Raw genomic sequence first — 21,629 nt, 5'->3', positions numbered from 1 at the left:
ATTCAAAGCAGAGTAATATATCTCTTCAGAAATACATACCATATACAACAATAACTGTCCATGTTTCAAATTTTTTCTAGTACAGAATCCTGTCCAAATACTGTACAGAGGTATCAGTATTTTTTCGTTTTTCGTAAGGATTATTCCTGACAACCCATCGTGTAAACTGCCAAATGGATACTACCATGCAGACGTGACGAAATAAAGGTTTTAAAGCAAATGTAATTAGAAAAGATGGAGGACAGTGCTAAATAATTATACCTCTATATTTGGTACGCATGAAAAAGACAAAAGAATCTAAATAAGGATATTTTGCAATGACTTTGTACAAAACCTTATGCGTGTGAACTTTAGTTTTTTTCTCCGTTAAGCACTGGGTAAGATTCACATATCAATTCCTGCAGCTACTTACCATCACAGTTTCACAGGTTTATCTATTGCCGTATCTAATGCGGAGGTCGTGTAGTGTTAACGCATTCGACTTGTAATCATAAGGTCTTTGGTTCGAGTCCCCACTCCGGCGCACTTCAAATGTAGTGTTGTTGTAGTACTCTTCAAATAAGGATATCCAGATAGAATATTAAAGTATCATGACAAAAATGAAGTTTTTAGAGCAATATAATATTTTGGTTGGATTTTATTTAGATTTAAAGAAAGTAATTATTTTGAAAACGATGCTACTCTTAGGAAGCTCGGCTATACCTGAAGGGCTTGATCGTAACTTTCAGCTCGGAATTGAGGCACTTAACGAACGATAATATTTACGAAGTTGGGTAATTTGTTATACCTTTTAATAAGGAATTCAGGGATAAGAATAATTTTTAGTATCGACGTCTTTAATTAAGTTTGGCATAATTAAGAAAATAGGGAAAAGTTTATTGGTGCCATCTACTAACCGCTAACCGGCTTGTGTGGCAGGCAAGAAAGCTAAAGCAATGCTATACGTATCTCTTGCCGTAATGTAACATAGTCGGAGGGGAGGAAGAGCCAACCATTAGGAGGGAATCCACAAGGACATTAAAACTTCCGTTACTTACTTACTTGCTTAATGTTATTGTTTATATTTTGGCGCCAATCCATAATAACAAGTCCATCTTCTGTCAAATTTTGAACACTCGAAAGTGGTGAACTCTACTCTTTGGGCCAATGTTTCGGGCTGTAAAGGTTTGAATGAACAATATCATAACATCAGGTCAAACAAAATTGGCTCAATTTATTTCGGCGATTGGTCAAAATTAAATTACAGTAAACGTTCGTTAATTCGAATGTCGCTTAATTCGAACTTTCCATTATTTCGAACGGATTGCCAAGTCCCTTGAGTTTGGTTTACTAAAGTCTTATATTTTGAGCTGCTCTATTGGAACTCCGATAATTCGAACATTTCGCTAATTCGAACAATTTTTTAGTCCCAGGGCTGCATTATGCTCGTTAATTCAAACTTTTGTGTATCGATAAATAAAATCTTATGCGAAAATAAAAAAAAAGTGAAGATGAACCTGTGGAGTGCTCCAGCCGAAACGAACTTCTCGATCTGGTAGAAATAATGAAGCAATTTGCATTATTTTCACACATGACGGGGAAGGTCAATCGTATGCTAATAGGATTCGTCGCAAAATTGCCCAGCATTTTGCGCAAACAACGTTAAAAGATTTTTATAAAAAGTTGTAATGAAGTTATATTAACATAAAACATTTCTGAATTTCCGATAATCTGAAGATTCGTCAATTCGAACAAATAATTTAGTCCCTTGCAAGTTTATTAATTAACGAACGTCTACTGTATTTGACGTGAATTGAGGTTTACGAAGGGTAAATTTGGCGTGAATTTTAATTCAGTAACTGACTAAATAATTTTGAATTGGAAACTTCAACAAGATTTAGATGATAATACATATTACTGAAAACATATTAGGAATGGAATACATGATGTTGAAATTATTGTAGGCAGCAAAAAGTTGCATTTTTAATTCTTAGAATAGTAAGTAAAAGTTTTGCCTTTATTATAACTTCCTGGAAAAAGATTACAGCATGCTATAGCGTGTATATTTGCATGTTTATCAATGTTCAACAAGGATCTGCATGAGTACTTTTATCTAAATGAAACTTTTATTAAACATTAACTTTCAAAATTTCATCATGAAAAACAAGATTCTTCCTCCAAGGTTACACGCACTTTACAGGCATGTATGTTATTCAATTTTTGGATGATCAGTCAGTGCATGTAACGACCATCATCCACTTCTAAAATGACCATTTTTCTCGTTATTCTTGTGCATGGTTTGACAACTTCATAAGTAGCTGCATTGATGCAAATTCATAAAGAAATTATATCAGAAAGACCTACTGTCAAAACGTTTTATTTCTACCAATAGGAGGCTGTCTTTTTCATAGCTGGCTAAGAAATTTATTCTCTTATTCTTGGTGGTCATCCCCTTTGCGTCCGATCCAGGTTAATGTGCTTAAAGTTTTGGCGTGCTTATAAAAAAAAAAAAAAAAAAAAAAAAAAAAAAAAATAGGTTGTTACAAAAGATGAAAAATTTTGATTTTATTTTCTCATAGTTTGGTTTCCTTTTTTATTCATGGCTACTGGTTCCACTTGTGATATATGAAGAAAAAAGAAAGAAGAACTTGTGGATATAAAAACCACAAATTTAGAAAAAACATTACTTGGCATACTGTCTCATATGGTTATTAATTTAACCTGACTGTGCAATAGCATTTTTAATGTCGCAAAATGTTATTTCTTTGCTTGTTTGTTTAAAGAGTCCAATACTTTTTTTTTGCGAAATTTGTTAATTTTTACTTTTTAGCAAAGCTACCTACTATTAAAAGATTTGGGCTAGCTTGTATAAATCCTGTATTCGTCCCCTGCGAATGATGTATCTATGTTTGAATAGGAGGAACTCCCTTTCATGGCATACACATAAAATTACAAATTTTAATTTGGTCAACATTTCATCTACTGAAGATGGCAAATAATCAAATTAATAAAAACATCAGGTGCTTACATTGGCGCAAGTAATGTTATGAACACAACAAAGCAAAGCAGGCGAACAATATCGTTTTTGCAAAATTAAAACATGCTTTTATAGAAATGTTTTATGATTTGAACTTTAACATTGTCTTTTCCCTATTCGCAAAATTAAACTCCGCAATGTTCACTTTTAAGAGCAAAGTGCAATAAGTTCCGCATTATTTTTTTTTACAGAAAAATACATTTGAGATTTTTGAACACCGCGAGTAAAACGATACAGTTTATAAAACATACTTTTGATGTTTGACACGATATTGCGATGCACTAAAAAATATTCTTCCCTTTTAGTTTCCATAAATAAAGGTTCCAAACCCAAGCACAAATGGCGTTGTTTTTCGTGAGAACTTCAAACGCAGAACAATGTTTAACATAAACACATTCTAGTTGTGAAAATCGTTTTTGCAAAACACAGGTTAATGATAAAAAATATTGGTACAAGCAGACATATACCAGTGTACTTAGTTATATATAGCTAAGTATAATAGCAAAGTCCATTGAAAAGCAAGATCACTGCCGTTCTGCACTGGTGTTCAGTAACGTTCACTCCACTTCAATAACGGCTAACACTTTGGATATTAATTTTTAGATATTCGGGAAACGTAGTTGTAAAAGAAACATTATTCATTAGCTTGTGACTTTTTGTGAAATTTTGATTAGGGTGTTTACGAATATCGCGCACAAGATGATAAATTCAAGCTAGAAACTGTTTTCCGAATAAATTCTTAGGACAATTTAAGGGGATTGTAGTTAATATACAGATATGAAAAAAATTTAACGGATGAACTTTTTCATTATTTCGAGTAAAATCTTAGATTTGTCTCAGTACTAATTTAAGTTGATTAATTTTTACTAAGTTTATTTTCTGCGAATTTCAACCATATTCGCAAAAATCTATGAAAAGACCAATTCGCGAAATACATCTTTGAGATTGTAACTAATCCAGAATAATGGTAAGGTAAATTACTACAAGAATCCACAGAATCTAGTGAGACAAGACGGTCAATTTTAAAAATTTATGTAGGTCGTTTTTAAGCTAGGTACAGGTAATTTGAACTTGTCAAAGTTCACTTTTATAATGTACTTATTGTTGCTAACGTCAGTTTGACCATTTTTCTCAAATTTCGTGGCGTTTGCGGGCCCGGACGTGGATTATATCGTAAAGCAGACGTATTGAAACGCTGCTTACCTAACCTTCGCATTTGAAAAGTAAGACCGTCAGGCTGCGATGTTGTTTTCCAATTTTGTAACATAGTCAAAAAACTGTCGTTGTCTAAGTATTTTCGTAAGGGGTTGTAGATAGCATCAAAAAAGCTAATTATTTTATCTATCAAATTTTTATCAAAGACTTTAACCAGAAGTCTAGCATTCAACGGTTAACCCTTTCTTTATTTTGCAATAAATTATGCAGTTAATAAAATCTCTGTCGTGCAGAAAATTATTACAGTTTTAGCCACACTAGTCACTAGCCTGTGGAAAATCTTACAAAAATTACCTGACATATTCCTACATTCCTATTTCGTGCATTCTTATTCGCCTGTCAGCACAAAGTAATAAAAGTACTAGAACGAGGCTTATTACCAGAACGAGGCTTATTATTATAGATGCGACTTTAATGGTCTCTTTGATCATAAAACCCTTAAATTATCAAAATAGAAACTTGGAATACTTTGGCTTACAGACAAACAGACAATGTGTATTATTAATCAAGGTTTATTTTAGTACACATAGAATTATATAAGATTGTCCTTGACATCCAAAACTATGTCTACGTTGCTTTTTATATGTCCAAGGATAAATTATGCCGAAATTCTTCTTTCAAATAATATTTACATTATTTTTTCATATTTTTATGTTATTGTTCATAAATCGTGTAAGTGTTTGATATGCATCGGCAGTATCGCTCCAGTTTCCGCTCCACCAGCACGTTTCAGCATTTCATCCGTCTTTTGTAGTATGTACTCCAAATCGCCGCCCTAAATGTTCAAAAAGTACATGTAATTTAAAAAATATCTATAATTTGCCTAACCCTAATAAACCGGGGAACTTTTGTCCTCGTGTAACCCTTTTAAAGGGAAGTGGGGTTGGATAAAGGGCCCACGAGCCATATATTATGAACTACTTTTGTCTAAGCGATGAAATCGGCACAAATGTTTTTATACAACCACATTTTATGGAAAAGACTTGTTCTTTAAATTCAAAAAAAAAGAACTACTTCTGTCACAAAAATAAAATTTTCTCCCTCGAAGTATAGAATTTTCCAAAAAATGTTTCTCACAAGCGCTAATAAAATTTCAAAGAAGAACTCACCTCTTAATAGAATTAAGCAGAGAAAATTTGGAGTTAATTTAATTTAACGAGGAATGATCAAATATTTAAAATGTAGCATAGACTTTATTAGGCCAATCTAAATTTTCTTCAATACTAAATTTCCACCCTTAGTCAGTAAGAGAATCCACTTTGTTACTTTCCCTTCCAGTATACTTCATAGAAACAGAGCTTGTAGCGACCTATTTTCAAATATAAAATGTGAACTGTAAAAATCACCTTCTTGTTTCTTTCTGCAACGTCTCTTATCAAAGCTTCTAACTCCTGACCACTAAGACTTCCATTGTCATCCTGTTTAACAGAAATATAACCATAAGAAAAATATTAAATTTCCATTGCTACATTATATTGCTACAAATAATTGTGTAGAATTGTATATTCTTGTTCAATATTTTGTAGGGATATAACCACGAAGTACAATGATGATACAAAGGGTTTATACTGAGAGTTCAAAGCATGTAATATTTTTGGAATCAGTTCAATTCTAAAAATCTAGTAGCAGGTTCCTATTTACTATGTGATAAATTAAATTTCGCGCTTAAGCTTATCCCCGAAATTGAGCATTTCGCTGGGACTTATTTTCGCGGATAGCCATTTTATAATATTTGCGGGTACTTAATTTCGCGTTTCGACATTTTTGACTATTTTTTAAAACTGGCAAAATTAGCTCTCGTGCAAGCAGCCAAATCTATTGTCGAAAAATCTCCAAAAACAATGAATTTTCAACGGCGATCGTGACATTAGAACAGCATTCTGGAATGCCGCCACACGAGATCAAAATCAACCAGCCGAGAAAGCCAAGCCAGGCGAAAAAGTAAATACTTTTGTAATCGATAACTAAGAGGTAGTTTAGTTTAATATAAAGAAGAGATTATGTCTTATAATTTTTACTGTTTCTTTTCTTATGGGAATACAGGAAAGTGACAAAGAAAGTAAAGAAAAGAACGAACGAACGTTTGTGGAAGGTTGAGATTTCGACCATGGAATTTTTTCCGACATATTTTTATATAAATTTCGCGGATCAGGCAATTATTTAAAAATTTGGCAGGGATAAATTTTCGTGGTTGGCTAGTTCTCAGATATACGCGAGACTTAATATTGCGAAATTTAATCCTCGCGAAAATTTATCCCAATAAATTCTTTTGTTTTCTGCAAATTTAAGCATTATCAAAACGAACTATTGTACATAATTGTATTGGTATATCATTTCCTACAACTAGCTAATTGCGTATTATTGTACACAATATATCGCAACATTGGCAACTTCCTTTAAATGTAGGTTTCCATTAGCATAACGAGTGCCAAGCATTACCTTTACGACTGTATTGGAAACACATGTTATGCAACAAATTGGGACAATAGATGTTGCGCAAATGTTGTAGAGAAAGAATTTTTCTTTATCTTTTGCGGAATGAAAAAGAAAAATACTTCATACAATAAATAAAAAATAAAAAAAGAAGAACAAATTCGCTCTTTTTTATATCTTCCCTAATGTACAAGATACAACCTATCTAGATCGTAGACTACGGTTTCTTATCGACTAGTCTTCTATAATAAAAAACAGTGTATAATGCATATAACTTACAGGGTCATAGTGGCTAAAAATCCGTTTTGCATCAGCTTCAGTCAGGGCGGACAAGTTCTAAAATATAAAGAGAAAATACATCATGCGCGTTGATTAAAAATGGACGAGATATAAATTGCTAAAATGGACAACAAGATTTTTTTAATTGCAGCTGTTTTTTTCTGTAAGTTATAAATAAATTTACTGGTTTCTAATAAAGATAACAAACTGTAAATGTTTACCTGATATTGAGTCATGAAATTTTTTTCGACAGGCAAGCATCTGAATTAAAAATGAAAAAAAAAACAATAACATTTCGATATCCAGTCGTATAGTAAAAAATAACTGCATTTTCTAACAAGTGATACGCGATGGTATTACGAAATAAAAATCAGATCAATAAAGGAGAATTCTGACAGTAAAATTTTCAAAGTTAATGTTGACTAGGAAAACAAAACTTTAACTTCGTGGAAAAAAAATGTATAAACACAAAGAAACTTACCTTCTGAACGCAGTAAAGCTTATTCTTCCGTCCTCATCGCTGTTAGAAAGCTAGTAAATGAGATAATTTTTTAGGTAGCGTTCCCGAAAGTGCTCGTACAAATGCACGTACGCAATAAATTTGTACACATGCTATTTTTATCACATGAACTTTTTAGTCGACGGTGAAAGCACATTTCGTCGTAGAGATAAAACCCAATATACTGTACAAACTGATTTCACGACAGATCCAGATATGGTGATGTATTACGCAAGGTATGACGGGATTAAAAAAGGGTAAATAAATATAGACGCACAACTTTTTGCATTTTTTATATTTTTTTTATAACCTACATTTTCATTCGCATCAGAATAATATAACCTATATTAAAATTTTACAGAAGTTTATTTTGTGTGAGTCCCAAGATCTAACATTATTTACGACAAGTATGAAGTAATAATTTCCTATGCGGGATTTATAGCATGCATAGCAAATCAAAACCCTAACGAACTTGTAATGTGTTTTTATATAGTCCTGAGCTTATGCAGATGTCAGATTAAAGTGTGATGCCGAAGGATTTTTTATTGAGGATGTTCTTCAGATCAGTACGGAGCAGTCAGGATATTATTATAAACCACCGTATTTCGAGAATATTTAAACCTGTTTTTAGTCTATATTCTCTCATATTATATTCTGACGAATAGCGATGTACTGCCGATGTAAAGAAATATACTCATTAAAAAAATTAAACTTTCAAATGAGTATTGGGAATTCGAAAGTTTCAATCGCTTGAGTTAGCCTTTCTCTCTTTTTAACTGCACAGAGGACAAAAAACTAATCATAAAAAAAATAACTCACCGAACGAAAATCCATTAAATATACTTACTACTTTTTTGACGAGCAACTTGTGTATCTTCGGAGCACTCTTTTGTTCTATATCTGTCAACATGTCAAATACTAAGACCTAAAAAGACACAATCATGCGTCTAGTTCCTACAAAGTTATTTTACAGTATGTTGAAGTAGAAGACCTTACTAGAATTAAAATGTCCACTTTACGCTTATTATAAAAATAAATTAATATCAATAATGCTGCAACAACGACTACAGTTGTGGACAATACATTTTAAAATATTATTTGTCAAATATTACGTCGCAAAGACTTACCCACGTTTTTCTGGTAGGCTAACCTTGTATTTGGCAGAGGTTTTGTTTTTATAACATTAAGCTTGGGCAAAGAGGGAGTCCGTCTCAACGTTTTTGTCCATAATTACTATTGACTTAAAGAATTTAAATTGATCATACCTCGACATCTGATTTATCAAGATAACCAGTGTAATCTGGATCGTATCTTTTCCAGATCTAAACATCAATTTGTTAGAAAAACAAACTATTTTTAACATTGTTACTAACAGTGTTAATTTGCAATATCTTGTTCACATTTACAATGTTGGTCTGTCTCTATAAATTTCATCCGTCTTTGTATTCTATGTCTGCGTTAGTATTTTCTGTGCATCTTTATAGCGTGAAGTGTTTTGTAAATCTTCTCAATATGACAAAGTAAGCCGAAACTAAAGCTGAATTATACGTTTTTTTGCTTCATTTAATGTATTCAAGAAATGCTCGCTATCTCAAACAAGAGCTTCATTTCCTTCTGCAGTAATATCTTATAGCTATCCCTAACGTTTGCTATCTGAAATAAGTTAGTCAATATTCTGAAAACTCAAGATAACTAGATAGCTAGATGGCTAGATATAGTTATTCTCTATCTCCATCATTTCTCTATCTCCATCATGCTTACCAACATAAAATCTGTTGCTGTGTACGATGCTCTTCCACGAAATTTCAATAAGTAGTTGGGCTCGATCATCGGAATGGTTTTAAGCAACTAAAATAAAAAATTAATCACCATATTCTTTCTATTTAACGTCCCTCTCTAATTAACGCTTATCCATGTTTAATGTAAAGGGGGTGCTTATTAGAATGTACTCTAAATCTCAGTGATGATCGTTTAATTCACTGCTTTAAAGAAAATCAACCAATCCTTCGCTGGTAAACAGTTATTGAAGGATCAATTAACTCTGTTTAACGACCAGGGCCTCGACGAGGACCCATTCGCAGAAACGGATTCCGATATCGAAGAAGCAAATGTAGAATTCAATATCATAGATCAAGACGAGGATGGGGAAGATTTTTTAAATGATTTTCTTAGGTATTACTTAAAATTTTCAATTGTTTTTAATGAAATCCCACTCTCTAATTACCGCCCCTCTCCAATTAACGCCCACCCTGAAATCTCGAAAATTTATTAAATAGAGAAAATACGGTATGGTTTCTCGTAAAAAGCAGGAGACAGTGTTTAGTTTTGTGTAAATATTGCTTTTCCTGTTGTGTAAAGTACTTTTGTTTTTTCATAAAAAAAGCCAACGTTTAAAAAAAAAAGAAAATAACTATTAAGTAGGGTACCACAACAAAAAGAGACTGACACAAAGTTGCTCCCATATTTCATTTCATTGATATTAGTATATTTATTTGTAAGAATGCAGATAGAACTTATCTCTTTATTTCCTTATATCCTAAACGATGATTACACGAGTTTAACATGAAACAGATGCTTACCTCCTTTAGTGATATCCAGTATTCTTTCTTATGTTCCATGTAAAACGTATAATCTCTTATAAATGATTTCATCATGTTGAAATCCACACCCTAACAACAAAAACAAAAAACACGAAAAACAATATGCTGTCCCATGTTAAGAACATACCTGACAGAGTGACAAAATGCTTGTCACTCTGTCAGGTTGTTACTTTTGCTCAACAAGCGTCTGGTAAATTTGCCATTAAAAAACTATACATTTTAGAAACTTTGAGTTTTGTCCTGCATAAACAGGCAAGCTCATTGCACAGACAACAATGTATGCCACCGTGTTATATCCAAAGGTAGATAGAAACAGAGGTAAACAAGGTCACAATAAAGTTAATAATATATATATATATATATATATATATATATATATATATATATATATATATATATATATATATATATATATATATATATATATATATATATATATATATATATATATATATATATATATATATATATATATATATATATATATATATATATATATATATATATATATATATATATATATATATATATATATATATATGTACAAAAACATCAATATATTTAACTAACCATTTCTTGTGCATTCTCAAACAAGAGATCAAGAAATCTATGAAGATCGTCGATACATATATATCCTTTATCTAAAACAGAAAAACGTCTATCAAATAATTTATGCTATTTCAACCCAGTTTTTCACAGAACCAACCTTTACGCTAATTTAACCTTGATATTGCTTTTTTGACCAATTTCCTGTTGATTCTTATCATTAAAAATTTTAAAGTATTAATTACCTTTGTTTTGAACAAACCTATGGCTATGCAATAAAACAGATATTGCATGCCTATTCTTGCTGAATATCAGATCATTTACTGCCGGTCAATTAAACTTTGCCTCGAGTCGATAAATGCAAAATATGCTTATTATAATATAAATGAAATCTGTCATATAATTATATAACTGAAGATAATTAACTACATAACGATTAAATATTTCAAGGGAAAAGTGTTACCTGAGCATTGAAGTTTTTTATATGCTTTTAAAAACTGTCGGCTTGTCACGAATCTTTCACCAGCCCACTTTGGTAAGGTTAATGAAAAATACGCAAACAAATCAATCTCTTTCTTTTGGTCTTTCGTCATTTTTTAATAACAGAATTAAATTTTTGATAATTTTTCGTTTTATCTTGTTTATATTATAATTTGTCCTCACTTAAATGTATTTAACTTATTAACACATTTAACACTTTTCTCTCTCATTTTAAGACCGATAAAATATTCATGCGCAATTAATGTATTAAGAATCTGCAATTGAAACAATAAGTTAATTAATGAATACCTATCAATATTTATGTCGGTTTGTTTCCATGGTTTTGTAAAGCAACTTTGTTCTATTCCTTTTCGTCTAATTCCATAAAGCTTAAAAGAACATTTTGTACATAACATTTGCCAAAATGAGATTCTATTTCTCAGATGACATTAAAAGTTTTATAGCAGGTGTAGCGAAGGCAACAGCACACCAGGATAGCATCACATTTTGAAGTTAAGAAATGCTCTTACACGAGATTCAGTAAAGAAATTGTAATAAAATATTAAAAGTAGAGAAGTATAAACACTCCACGCAAACATTACAAGTTTTAAGTCAATTCCTAACTTTGTTGTAAAAGTTCACACTAACCACTATTTTTAACTTTTTTGCTTATGACAGATGTATTAATTTTTGAGTTTAGCATCTAATTTTAATTTCAAACAATTTATTCCGATTTCATTTTTCCACGTTGTACGTTTTGGTTTTAAGTTTTAATTTCTGACAGCGTTAATGTAGCGTAAAGACTCGGTTAAGGGCTTGTTTTGAATTAGGTCATCATGCTTGTTAAAATAATAAATCTCTTTAACTTCACTTGAATCATTAAAATATTTAATATATGAATATTAAAGAAACTAAAAATATTAACAGTTGATAGCAATAAAGTAAAAAATTATTTTGAAAAATGATCATAAAGCTAGGGATTTTTTTACACTATCTGTCGGACGGACATTTTTTTTTGCCACATACATTTTTCTGATATCTTCTATCGGGAAACATTAGCGGAACCATATCTCAATCTAATTTCAAGTCAAGGTTCTTGAATTGTCCGTCCGACAGATTTTTAAACACCTTTAGTTCTTTTTTATAGTCTGGACATGATTCAAACGAGTACATTTTTGCCACACTATCGAAGAAAATAATGGGCTATTATGCGCGGTCATTAAAATAGTCAATGGTTGGATTTTTCAAAAATAAAACGTGCTAATTTTTTTTTCCCGTCCGACAGGTTTATTTTGAAATTTTTATATATTGCCGAAGTGAGATTTACGGAAGTGTCGATTAAATGAAAACTCTAAAAATCAGTAATAATTTTTAATTGAAGGTAACTTTTACCGTTTCGCTTTGATTTAGAGTACTTTTGCTTTTGCTTTTAAAGCAAGATGATTCAATAAAATAAGAAATGTCCGTCCCACAACATTATTCGTTGTCTCTAAGTTAAAGTTAAAGAAGGCTTGATGAAGGTGATTTAGGCAACACCAATTGCGAGATGAAAACCCAATTAAACACAGAGAACTTAGAGGCGTATTGTGTCATTTGCTATTGGACTTATCACAACAAACAATTGAAGTCATTGCAGTGAAATTGGGACGAATATTTTTCCGAATTAGAATGGTTACTTTATGGAATGTGTGTTCACTTTGGCGCCAGTCAAGACAAGATTGTAGACACATTGTGTAAAGTATTGTATAATCGAAGCATATTTATTGCATAATCGAAACACATTTATTGCATAATCGAAACACATTTATTGCATAATCGAAGCACATTTATTGCATAATCGAAGCACATTTATTACATAATCGAAGCACATTTATTGCATAATCGAAGTACATTTATTGCATAATCGAAGCACATTTATTACATAATCGAAGCACATTTATTGCATAATCGAAGTACATTTATTGCATAATCGAAGCACATTTATTACATAATCGAAGCACATTTATTGCATAATCGAAGTACATTTAAGTTTGAAATCAAGGTAAGAAATCACATAGTTTTTAACATTTTTATCCCTCAGTTTCCTTTCCACAAATTTATTCGTTGTCACTCAGATATATCCATATTATGCCTTTTAGCATAGTCATAAGAAAAAGAGATAGTCTGGTGAATCGCGCGGCTCTATGGTTTATGTTTTTGTTAGCAGAATATACCTCGTACCCAGTGCTTTGACTGCACGCTCGTGTTGAAAAATGGCGCATTTAAGTGGTTAGTTACTGTAAACAACATAGGATTAACAAACATTTAAACAGAATTATTTTCAACATGCCTGGCGAAAATTGCTCTATATACGGTTGCACAGTTTCACGAAGGGCTAAATATAAAGGTCTATCTACTTTTAAAGTTCCTGCTGGTGAGAATCAATTTGACAAGTCGTGGAGAGAAAAGTTAGTTGATGTTGTGATAAGAGATAGGGAAGTTGATCATGCTCTAAGGGATAGAATTCAAAGAAAGAAAATATATATTTGTGAAAAGCACTTCAGCGAAGATCAAATGAATCGTAACCACTCTAGCAGAACCACACTTGTTCCCGGTGCTATCCCCACAATAAACCTTCCTATCAAAAGTTTTCCTTCATCCTCCACATCTTCTAAGCCGCGTCAATCAGCACAATCAATTTTGCAGAAAAAAATTGAACCAGTGGAAAATGTCATTACTGATCAGTACAAGTCATTTACAGATTTTATTTCTAAAACTCAGTTATTGAAATTAGTCGGTTGGAGTTTTACCTATACAAGTGATTGTGCTTCTTTTGCCTGCCATGATGCTATCCACTCAGTTCCAAAGTATGAGATATATGTTGATAATAATCTTGTTTTTACTGTTCGTGTTTTATTATGGTCTGTTCCTGCTAAACACGACAAACTTATTACAATCACATATTTAACAAGATTAATTATGGATTTGAAATTATGCCCAGGTTTGACAGACCACTTTGCTGGTAGCTGTCTTGAGCACTGTGTTCCAAAAGTATTTAACATCAAGGATAGTACTAGTGCACCTCTTCATCAAAGCAAATGGTATCGATCTCCAAATTGCATAGTTCTTATTCCACCTTCTTATGAAAAATGCTTGGAATGTGTTAGGTCGGAGTCAAAAGAAAGCCTAAGTTTGAAAAGGAAAAGGGACAATTTAATTTCACCTGCCAAACTTAAAGCACCAATTTCCATGACTTCTCCAGACCGAATCATAAAAACCCTTCAAAATCACCGGTTGGAAAATAAAGAATTAAAGGAAGAGTTAAAGAAAATGCAAGATGAAATTTCCACTTGTGCAGTTCCAGTCCAAAAAAGTCTTGGTGATGATTTCATAAAAATTATGTCAACAACTAATCGCAAGATACCACCATTCATGAAATTTTTTTGGGAAGAGCAGCAGAAATATTTATCATCATCGAAAACTGGTGTTCGCTATCATCCTATGATCATTCGTTACTGCTTGGGTTTAGCTGCAAAATCCCCCGCCTTTTATGATGAGATTCGTGTTGACGATAAGAAAGACAGTGGTTTCTTGGTACTCCCTAGTAGACGTCGTTTAAGGGACTATAAGAACTATATTCGTCCAAAGAAAGGTTTTAACAAAGACAAATGTTGCGTTGAAAAAGGTTGATGAAATTGCATCTCATGTCTTAGTTTTTCTTGTGAGAAGCATTGTAAATCCTTTAAAATTTTCATTTGCAAATTTTGCTACTACCAATGTCACATCAATTCAATTGTTTCCTCTCTTTTGGAAAGCGGTTGGCATACTGGAGGAAAAATGTGGCATAAAAGTTGTTGGTGTCACAAGTGATGGAGCATCTCCAAACCGACGAATGTACCATATGCACCTAAACATGACCCGTGTAGCTGACATTAATGCAGGAGTGGACGTAACATACCGCACTTTGAATGTTATGGCGGATGAGGAACGGTACATCTACTTCATCTCAGATCCACCACACTTAATTAAAACAGCCCGCAATTGCCTGAGTAATTCTCTGGCAGGAAGATGTACCAGAGGTATGTGGAATGATGGAAGTTATATCACCTGGAACCATATTTCAAAGTTATTCCTTGATGACTTAGACTGTGGATTACATCTTGTTCCTAAAATAACAAATGACCACATCAAGTTCACACCATATTCAGTCATGAATGTACGTCTGGCAGCACAAGTGTTAAGCGAATCTGTCTTTAACGCTCTTCAATTATATGGACCACCAGAAGCTAATGCAACTGCCAAATATTGTAATATGTTCGACCAATTTTTTGACTGTCTTAACGTCAAGAATACCAAAGAAGCAGCAATTAAACGTAAACCATTTCTTAAACCGTACACATCTGTTGATGATGAAAGATTCTTATGGTTGACCGAAACATTTCTAGGATATTTCAAAACATGGAAGGATTCAATTGCTTATAGGCCTGGTAATTTTACGGATAATACTAGAGCAAATATGTTTATTTCACGGCAAACCTACCAAGGAATCAAAATCACTGTCCATTCTACTGTTGAATTAATCCAGTATTTAATTAATAATGGTGTTCCATATGTACTGACAGAAAGATTTTGTCAAGATCCCCTTGAAAACTACTTTGGTCGTCAACGTGCCATTGGTCATAGGAAAGATAACCCATCAATCCGTGATTTTGGTTATAACGACAACACAATTAGAACACAAAAGATTTTCCGACCCATAGCTGGTAACTGTCATGAAATTGATATTGAAACTGTGCCATGCCGTAAGAGCAATTAAACACACTTGGAAGAAAGAAGAAACTAAAAACGGTTATTTTTATAGCCACACATTTATAAAAAACATTAAATTGGCTTAATAAGCAAGAACAAGCACTGTATTTCTGCTTAACACAAACATTAATAAAAAATATTGTGAAATACCTTAAAACCTATATACACTACCTGGACCTTTTTGTAGACTTCCATAATTATTTATTATACCATGTGCCAAAATAATATTGTTTTAAAATTTGTTGCTATAAAAATAGCAGTTGTAACAGGTTTATAGTCACTGTTCTGGACTCTTAGTGTCAATGTCCATCTGAAAGATTGCTTGAAGATTTCTTGATTTCAGTGCGTAGAGATCGAGCTTTTTTCTGTTTTGATGCAATTTTGTGCAGCTCACATTTATCTTTCACAAATGAAAAAACACGAATAGTCCAGGAGCTCATAACAGAACTTTAGGTCCCATTTTCTACAAAAGGTTTGACCCTCTAAATAGGTTGGTAGTATCACGGACAATAAAAATCACATGGTCAGCTGACCCAATTTGGGGGCGTTTGGGTCCCAGGCCCCTAAAATTACCCTAATTCGAGACTCCTATTTGGTCCCATAATTCTCAAAGCTTAAAAGTTAGTAACGTGTGTCATTATATGAGAGAATCTGAAAAATGATAAAGCTTACCGAAAAATTGGGTCTTAAGACTGGGTCAGACCCCCCTCAAAGACCATATTTAGGACCTTAATTTGTCCCCATAAGCTACAAACTCCAAATTTTGCACAAACATTCTCTAACATAGTGTAATGTCAGTGGTCATAAAGCTGACCAAAAATTTGGGTCTCTTGGCCTAGTCAGATATAGCATTATCGAAGAACTAGAAACAGAATTAACTTTTACATCAACAAAGGCCGGGAATGCCACACCACATGGTATGAAACTAATGTCAAGTCTTGGAACAGGCGTTGCATTCGACAACTTTGACAGATTTGTTGAAACTTTAAGTGGAAAGGATACCTTGCATGATACTGTTGGGATAGCGTACCAAGTTGTGTCACAAAATAATGACAAATCATTGGAAGAAGATGACAATTCTACCCTTGGCAATTCTCAGCTATCTGGAAAGAAAAAACGTAGATCATTTCTGGCTGTAGGATTAGACATAGAGCCGTACAGAAAAAAACCTAAGATGTTAACAAGAATAATGCTTCCACTAGATGACCAGAGAAGGGCGTCAGAACCCCTTTCATATATCAAAGCACGCATGTACGATACCTTGTGGATGATGGATTTTTATTTTTCACCCGACACTACACCAATGTGGGTTGGCTGGAATTCTATAATTTTTCAAAATACCAACAATCTGCAAAAAGTTTGGTACCTGCCACAAATTAATCAGTCTCCAACTTCTATAGCTGTAGTAGCAGAAACATTGAGGCGTGCACAGGTGATTGCGAATGAATGTGGTAAAAAAAACATTTCAGTAACATATGATCTTGCGATTGCCAAAGTGGCTATGCAACTTCAAGCAGAAGAATCTCCAAAGTTTGACAATATATTTGTCGCTCTAGGTGCATTCCATGTAGAGATGGCCATGTTTAGCGCATTTGGCAAGTACATCGCTGAATCTGGTGGTCCGCATATCCTAAATGAAGCTGGTGTGATTGAAAAAGGTTCTCTCAAGTCATTTTTACTGGGAAAGTGTTACAAGAGAAGTAAAAGATGTCACCAAATACTTGCACTTGCAATGGAGATTCTTCATTTTCAATATTTTCTTCAAGAAAGAGAGGAAATTCAATTAAAAGAAGATATCCAAGAAGAAATCAAGTTCATAAAATCCCAAGAACCCTTGAACTTGCATGAAGGACATGAAGTATCCAAAGAAGTCAACAATGTCTTGCGTGAATACAGTCAATTCAGGCAAGATACAGAGAAAGGAAATCATGGTGCAACAGCACAATATTGGATGGGGTACGTCGAGATGATTCGACTTTACCATGATTTTAGTAGAAGCTTGAGGGATGGAAACTTTGATCTGTATGTGTGCTGCTTGCCTAAAGTCGCAAACTATTTCTTTAGCATGAACCATCCAAATTACGCTCGTTGGATTGTCCGTTATCATGATAATCTTCTCAAACTAAAGGACTCTCATCCCGAGGTTTACACTGAATTTCAAAGGGGATTATTTTCGCTGCGAAGAACCCAAAAGTCATTCTCAAGATTACCAATCGACTTGACATTAGAGCAAACGATAAATGCAGATGCTGCATGTCAGCGAAAAGGTATATCAGCTTTAACAAATTCTATTTCTGCTCGTCAACGATGGGCACAAAGTCATTCTATTCGAACAAGTATTGTGTCATACGTGTTTGAAAATTTGGGGATGACAAAACAGGAAGACGTGTCTCAAGATTTAAAGGCCAGCAGAATGCGACAAAATTCTAAAGATTTACATCAAGTTATAAACATGGTCAAGGAAACCATGAATCCATTTAACGATGCTATTGAAAAACAATATCTTTTTAATATAGCATCAGGAAAAGCAGCCTCACCAGACACAACAAAGTTTTTGCTCAACATCGTTAGTGTTGGAAGCAAAGCACGTGATAAATTTATTGACGAATGTTCTAAAGATCCAGCAAGATTCGAAAAACCTATACGAAGACAAACATTACACACATTTGCAACTGGGGGAACGAAGTATAATATTAAAGCTGCTGACAACAAAGTGGTTGCTGTAACGATGATGAGAGATTTGTTTGGTAGCATCTTGTACCATTCGCTACAAAGGAAAATTGATATGGCAGAGGTACTGAAGTATCCTCTAACACCTGTCCCTTTATCTCTTGGACATGTTGATGGCAAAATGCAAAAGACCCCTAAAGTCAAATTATTGAACGAGTTAGAAGCAAAAGTAAAAACTGACGATCCAAATCGCGTCGATGTTAACATAATTGATGGAATGTTTTTCCTACATCTTTTTGTTGACCTTCCAGCAACATTTGGAGCTCTGGCAACATTCATTTTGAAACGCGTTTGTGCTAGCAAGGGAAACATCATACATTTTGTTCTAGACAAAATGGTACACCCGAGTATCAAGGATTGTGAAAGGGATTTGCGATGTACTGAGAGACATGGAGCTTATCAGATAACTGGACCTGAGCAAAAAAGACCTTCAAACTGGTTGAATGCATTGAGAAATGATCACTTCAAAGCAGCATTGGTGGAGTTCTTAGCCTTCTTTTGGGAAAACAACATGCATTCAACAGTACTTGGAAACAAAACAGTCATAATGAATCGCAATGATACCTGCTACATGTTTAGAGTTGAAGGAGAGATCGTGGTCAAAACCGAGATCGTTAAATTGTTTTCAACTCATGAAGAAGCTGATTCCAGAATTTTGTACCACCTATCTTCGATTCAAACACCAGCAAACGTTGTGATAAGAACCATAGATACTGACGTGCTGATAATTGCTCTTGGCTGCCTTAGTAAGTTACCTAACAGCTTGAATATTTGGATGGAAACCGGTGTTTACACTAAAAATACATTAAGGTACATAAGTATTAATCAAATATACCAGAAATTGGGCAAAAATATTTGCATGGCCTTGCCAGCATACCATGCTTTCACTGGATGTGACTATACAGCATCGTTTAGTAGGAAAGGAAAAATTCGACCTTTCAAACTACTAGAAAAAAATGAAAGTGTGCAAGATGTATTTAAACAGCTAGGAACAAATCTTGATGTCACAGATGACGCTTTTGCAACGTTGGAAAAATTTGTATGCAGCATGTATGGAAAAAGGAATCTATCATCTGTAGATGAAGCTAGGTTGGTAATGTTTTTGGAAAAGTATAAACCAAAAGGAGAAAATGAAGCAATTTCCTGTGTTAAAAAGTTTGATGGAAGTTCTCTACCACCTTGTTTACGAGTGTTGCGTCAAAAGATTTATCGAACAAAGTATGTTGCACAGTTATGGATGTCATCAATAACGTCCGAGCCTCCAAATCACCTTCCTGAAGACATGGGTTGGCTGCTGAAAGATGGCAGCTATATCATTAAGTGGTACGAAGGCGAAATGTCTCCAAAAGCAGTAGATGTCACCAGCAATGAAAATTATTATGGATTCTCCAGAGAAGTAGAAGGTAAAATTTTGGATATTAAGTTTTACAATCTAGTCACTTAGTTTTTTAATTATTACTCGGAAGCAATTCTTTATTTCCGCTACTGCCGCCGCTATTTTAAATATTAAAAGTATTTCATTCTCCTTAAGATTTTGAAGGGTTTGATGAACTGTCAAGTGATGACGATTCAGACAGTGATGACGAAACTAGTGACGAAGACGTGTAATGATAATTTAAGGTTAGATTTTTTTTGTGGGATATGACAAAAAATTTACAGAATAGGATTCAATGTCATATATTCTAGAACTGAGTAACCTTTTTAATATTTTTTAATGTTGTATTGTAGTTTAAACTAGATCTTATGACTGAATGACATTTCTCATCTTTAGATGCTGATGCAGAACAATATCAATCATGCTGCTATAACCTATTGTACATATTTATATTTTATTAAATGCTATCAGAGCATTTCTTTTTTAATTTGATATCGCTAACTATTGTCTGACCTGATCAAGAGACCGTAATTTTTGGTTTGCTTTTTGCCAAATCACAATAGTCTTACAAAATTTTAAGTTTGTACCTTATGAGGTCTAATTTGAGTCCCTGTTCAGATCTTTGTCTGACCTGCTGATAGGACCGCATTTTTTGGTAAGCTCGACCATTTATGTATTACATAGTTAGTATAGAACACAAATATTGAGTTTGGGCTTTGTAGTCATTGGGATTTGGGGCGAGACTTGGTCTGACTAGGCCAAGAGACCCAAATTTTTGGTCAGCTTTATGACCACTGACATTACACTATGTTAGAGAATGTTTGTGCAAAATTTGGAGTTTGTAGCTTATGGGGACAAATTAAGGTCCTAAATATGGTCTTTGAGGGGGGTCTGACCCAGTCTTAAGACCCAATTTTTCGGTAAGCTTTATCATTTTTCAGATTCTCTCATATAATGACACACGTTACTAACTTTTAAGCTTTGAGAATTATGGGACCAAATAGGAGTCTCGAATTAGGGTAATTTTAGGGGCCTGGGACCCAAACGCCCCCAAATTGGGTCAGCTGACCATGTGATTTTTATTGTCCGTGATACTACCAACCTATTTAGAGGGTCAAACCTTTTGTAGAAAATGGGACCTAAAGTTCTGTTATGAGCTCCTGGACTAGAACACGAACATAAAGCATGATGAGATGCTCAAGTAATTTCATTTGTTATTCTTTTGTGACTTTTTCGGTTGAGTGTGATGTTATTTTGTTGTAATTACAAAGCACAACAGGGTTCTCAAGCAGGTCTGAAACAATTTTCTTACTATCAATTGTATGGTGAAAAATAGCAGTTGCAGCACGAACTTCAAGTTCTGCACAACAAAAAATTCTGAAAACATCATCGGTTACTGACCATAACCCTCCTCTGTCCTTTATATTTACTAAATCAGAATTTTTATCGTCTTTCACAAGACATGACTTTCCAGCTAATAAGATGTCCAAACTTTGAACTCCAAGATAACTTCTTGATTTTTTTGATCTCCTAATGCGACGATATAGGGTACTAAATACATAACCACTTAGATATTGAATTATGTTTCTTTCTTTGGGTGAAAAATTCACATGGGAAGAAAATTCTACAGTGTTTTCTTTTACAGTTGAATTAGTGAGATGAGCAAGT

The 21,629-nt window shown here is 33.5% G+C and overlaps 2 protein-coding genes across 2 annotated transcripts; one reads left to right on the top strand and one right to left on the bottom strand.

The window, feature by feature from the left end:
* Positions 1–4,398: 4,398 nt before the first annotated feature.
* LOC130614579 (calbindin-like) lies at positions 4,399–11,283 on the bottom strand. The gene is made up of 11 exons (XM_057436004.1): positions 11,052–11,283; positions 10,613–10,683; positions 10,022–10,111; positions 9,204–9,290; positions 8,708–8,764; positions 8,290–8,367; positions 7,425–7,474; positions 7,165–7,204; positions 6,944–7,000; positions 5,578–5,649; positions 4,399–5,006 (listed from the first exon to the last, which is right to left on the bottom strand). The coding sequence occupies exons 1-11, from the start codon at positions 11,179–11,181 to the stop codon at positions 4,893–4,895; spliced, it is 846 nt and encodes a 281-aa protein (XP_057291987.1). The 5' UTR covers positions 11,182–11,283; the 3' UTR covers positions 4,399–4,892.
* Positions 11,284–13,393: 2,110 nt separating this feature from the next.
* Positions 13,394–20,439, top strand: LOC130613515 (uncharacterized). Its single transcript, XM_057434848.1, has 6 exons — positions 13,394–14,633; positions 14,761–15,849; positions 16,200–16,282; positions 16,644–19,989; positions 20,118–20,206; positions 20,358–20,439. The coding sequence occupies exons 1-5, from the start codon at positions 13,394–13,396 to the stop codon at positions 20,192–20,194; spliced, it is 5,835 nt and encodes a 1,944-aa protein (XP_057290831.1). The 3' UTR covers positions 20,195–20,206; positions 20,358–20,439.
* Positions 20,440–21,629: the final 1,190 nt, after the last annotated feature.

The sequence above is a fragment of the Hydractinia symbiolongicarpus genome, chromosome 11 (genome assembly GCF_029227915.1).
Source record: "Hydractinia symbiolongicarpus strain clone_291-10 chromosome 11, HSymV2.1, whole genome shotgun sequence".
Classification (NCBI taxonomy): Eukaryota; Metazoa; Cnidaria; class Hydrozoa; order Anthoathecata; family Hydractiniidae; genus Hydractinia; species Hydractinia symbiolongicarpus.
The sequence above is the reverse complement of the archived record's forward strand: the minus strand, read 5'-3'. Positions and strand labels throughout refer to the sequence as shown.

What these genes read in the sequence shown, in the direction of transcription:
- LOC130614579 (XM_057436004.1), bottom strand. Translation starts at nt 11,181, where the DNA reads ATGACGAAAGACCAAAAGAAAGAGATTGATTTGTTTGCGTATTTTTCA. An exon ending in TTGAGAATGCACAAGAAATG is followed by an intron (nt 10,112 to 10,612) that starts GTTAGTTAAATA and finishes TTTTGTTGTTAG; the next exon opens with GGTGTGGATTTCAACATGAT. An exon ending in CAGCAACAGATTTTATGTTG is followed by an intron (nt 8,765 to 9,203) that starts GTAAGCATGATG and finishes ATTGATGTTTAG; the next exon opens with ATCTGGAAAAGATACGATCC.
- LOC130613515 (XM_057434848.1), top strand. Translation starts at nt 13,394, where the DNA reads ATGCCTGGCGAAAATTGCTCTATATACGGTTGCACAGTTTCACGAAGG. An exon ending in TGACGATAAGAAAGACAGTG is followed by an intron (nt 14,634 to 14,760) that starts GTTTCTTGGTAC and finishes CTCATGTCTTAG; the next exon opens with TTTTTCTTGTGAGAAGCATT. An exon ending in CAAATGAAAAAACACGAATA is followed by an intron (nt 16,283 to 16,643) that starts GTCCAGGAGCTC and finishes TCTCTAACATAG; the next exon opens with TGTAATGTCAGTGGTCATAA.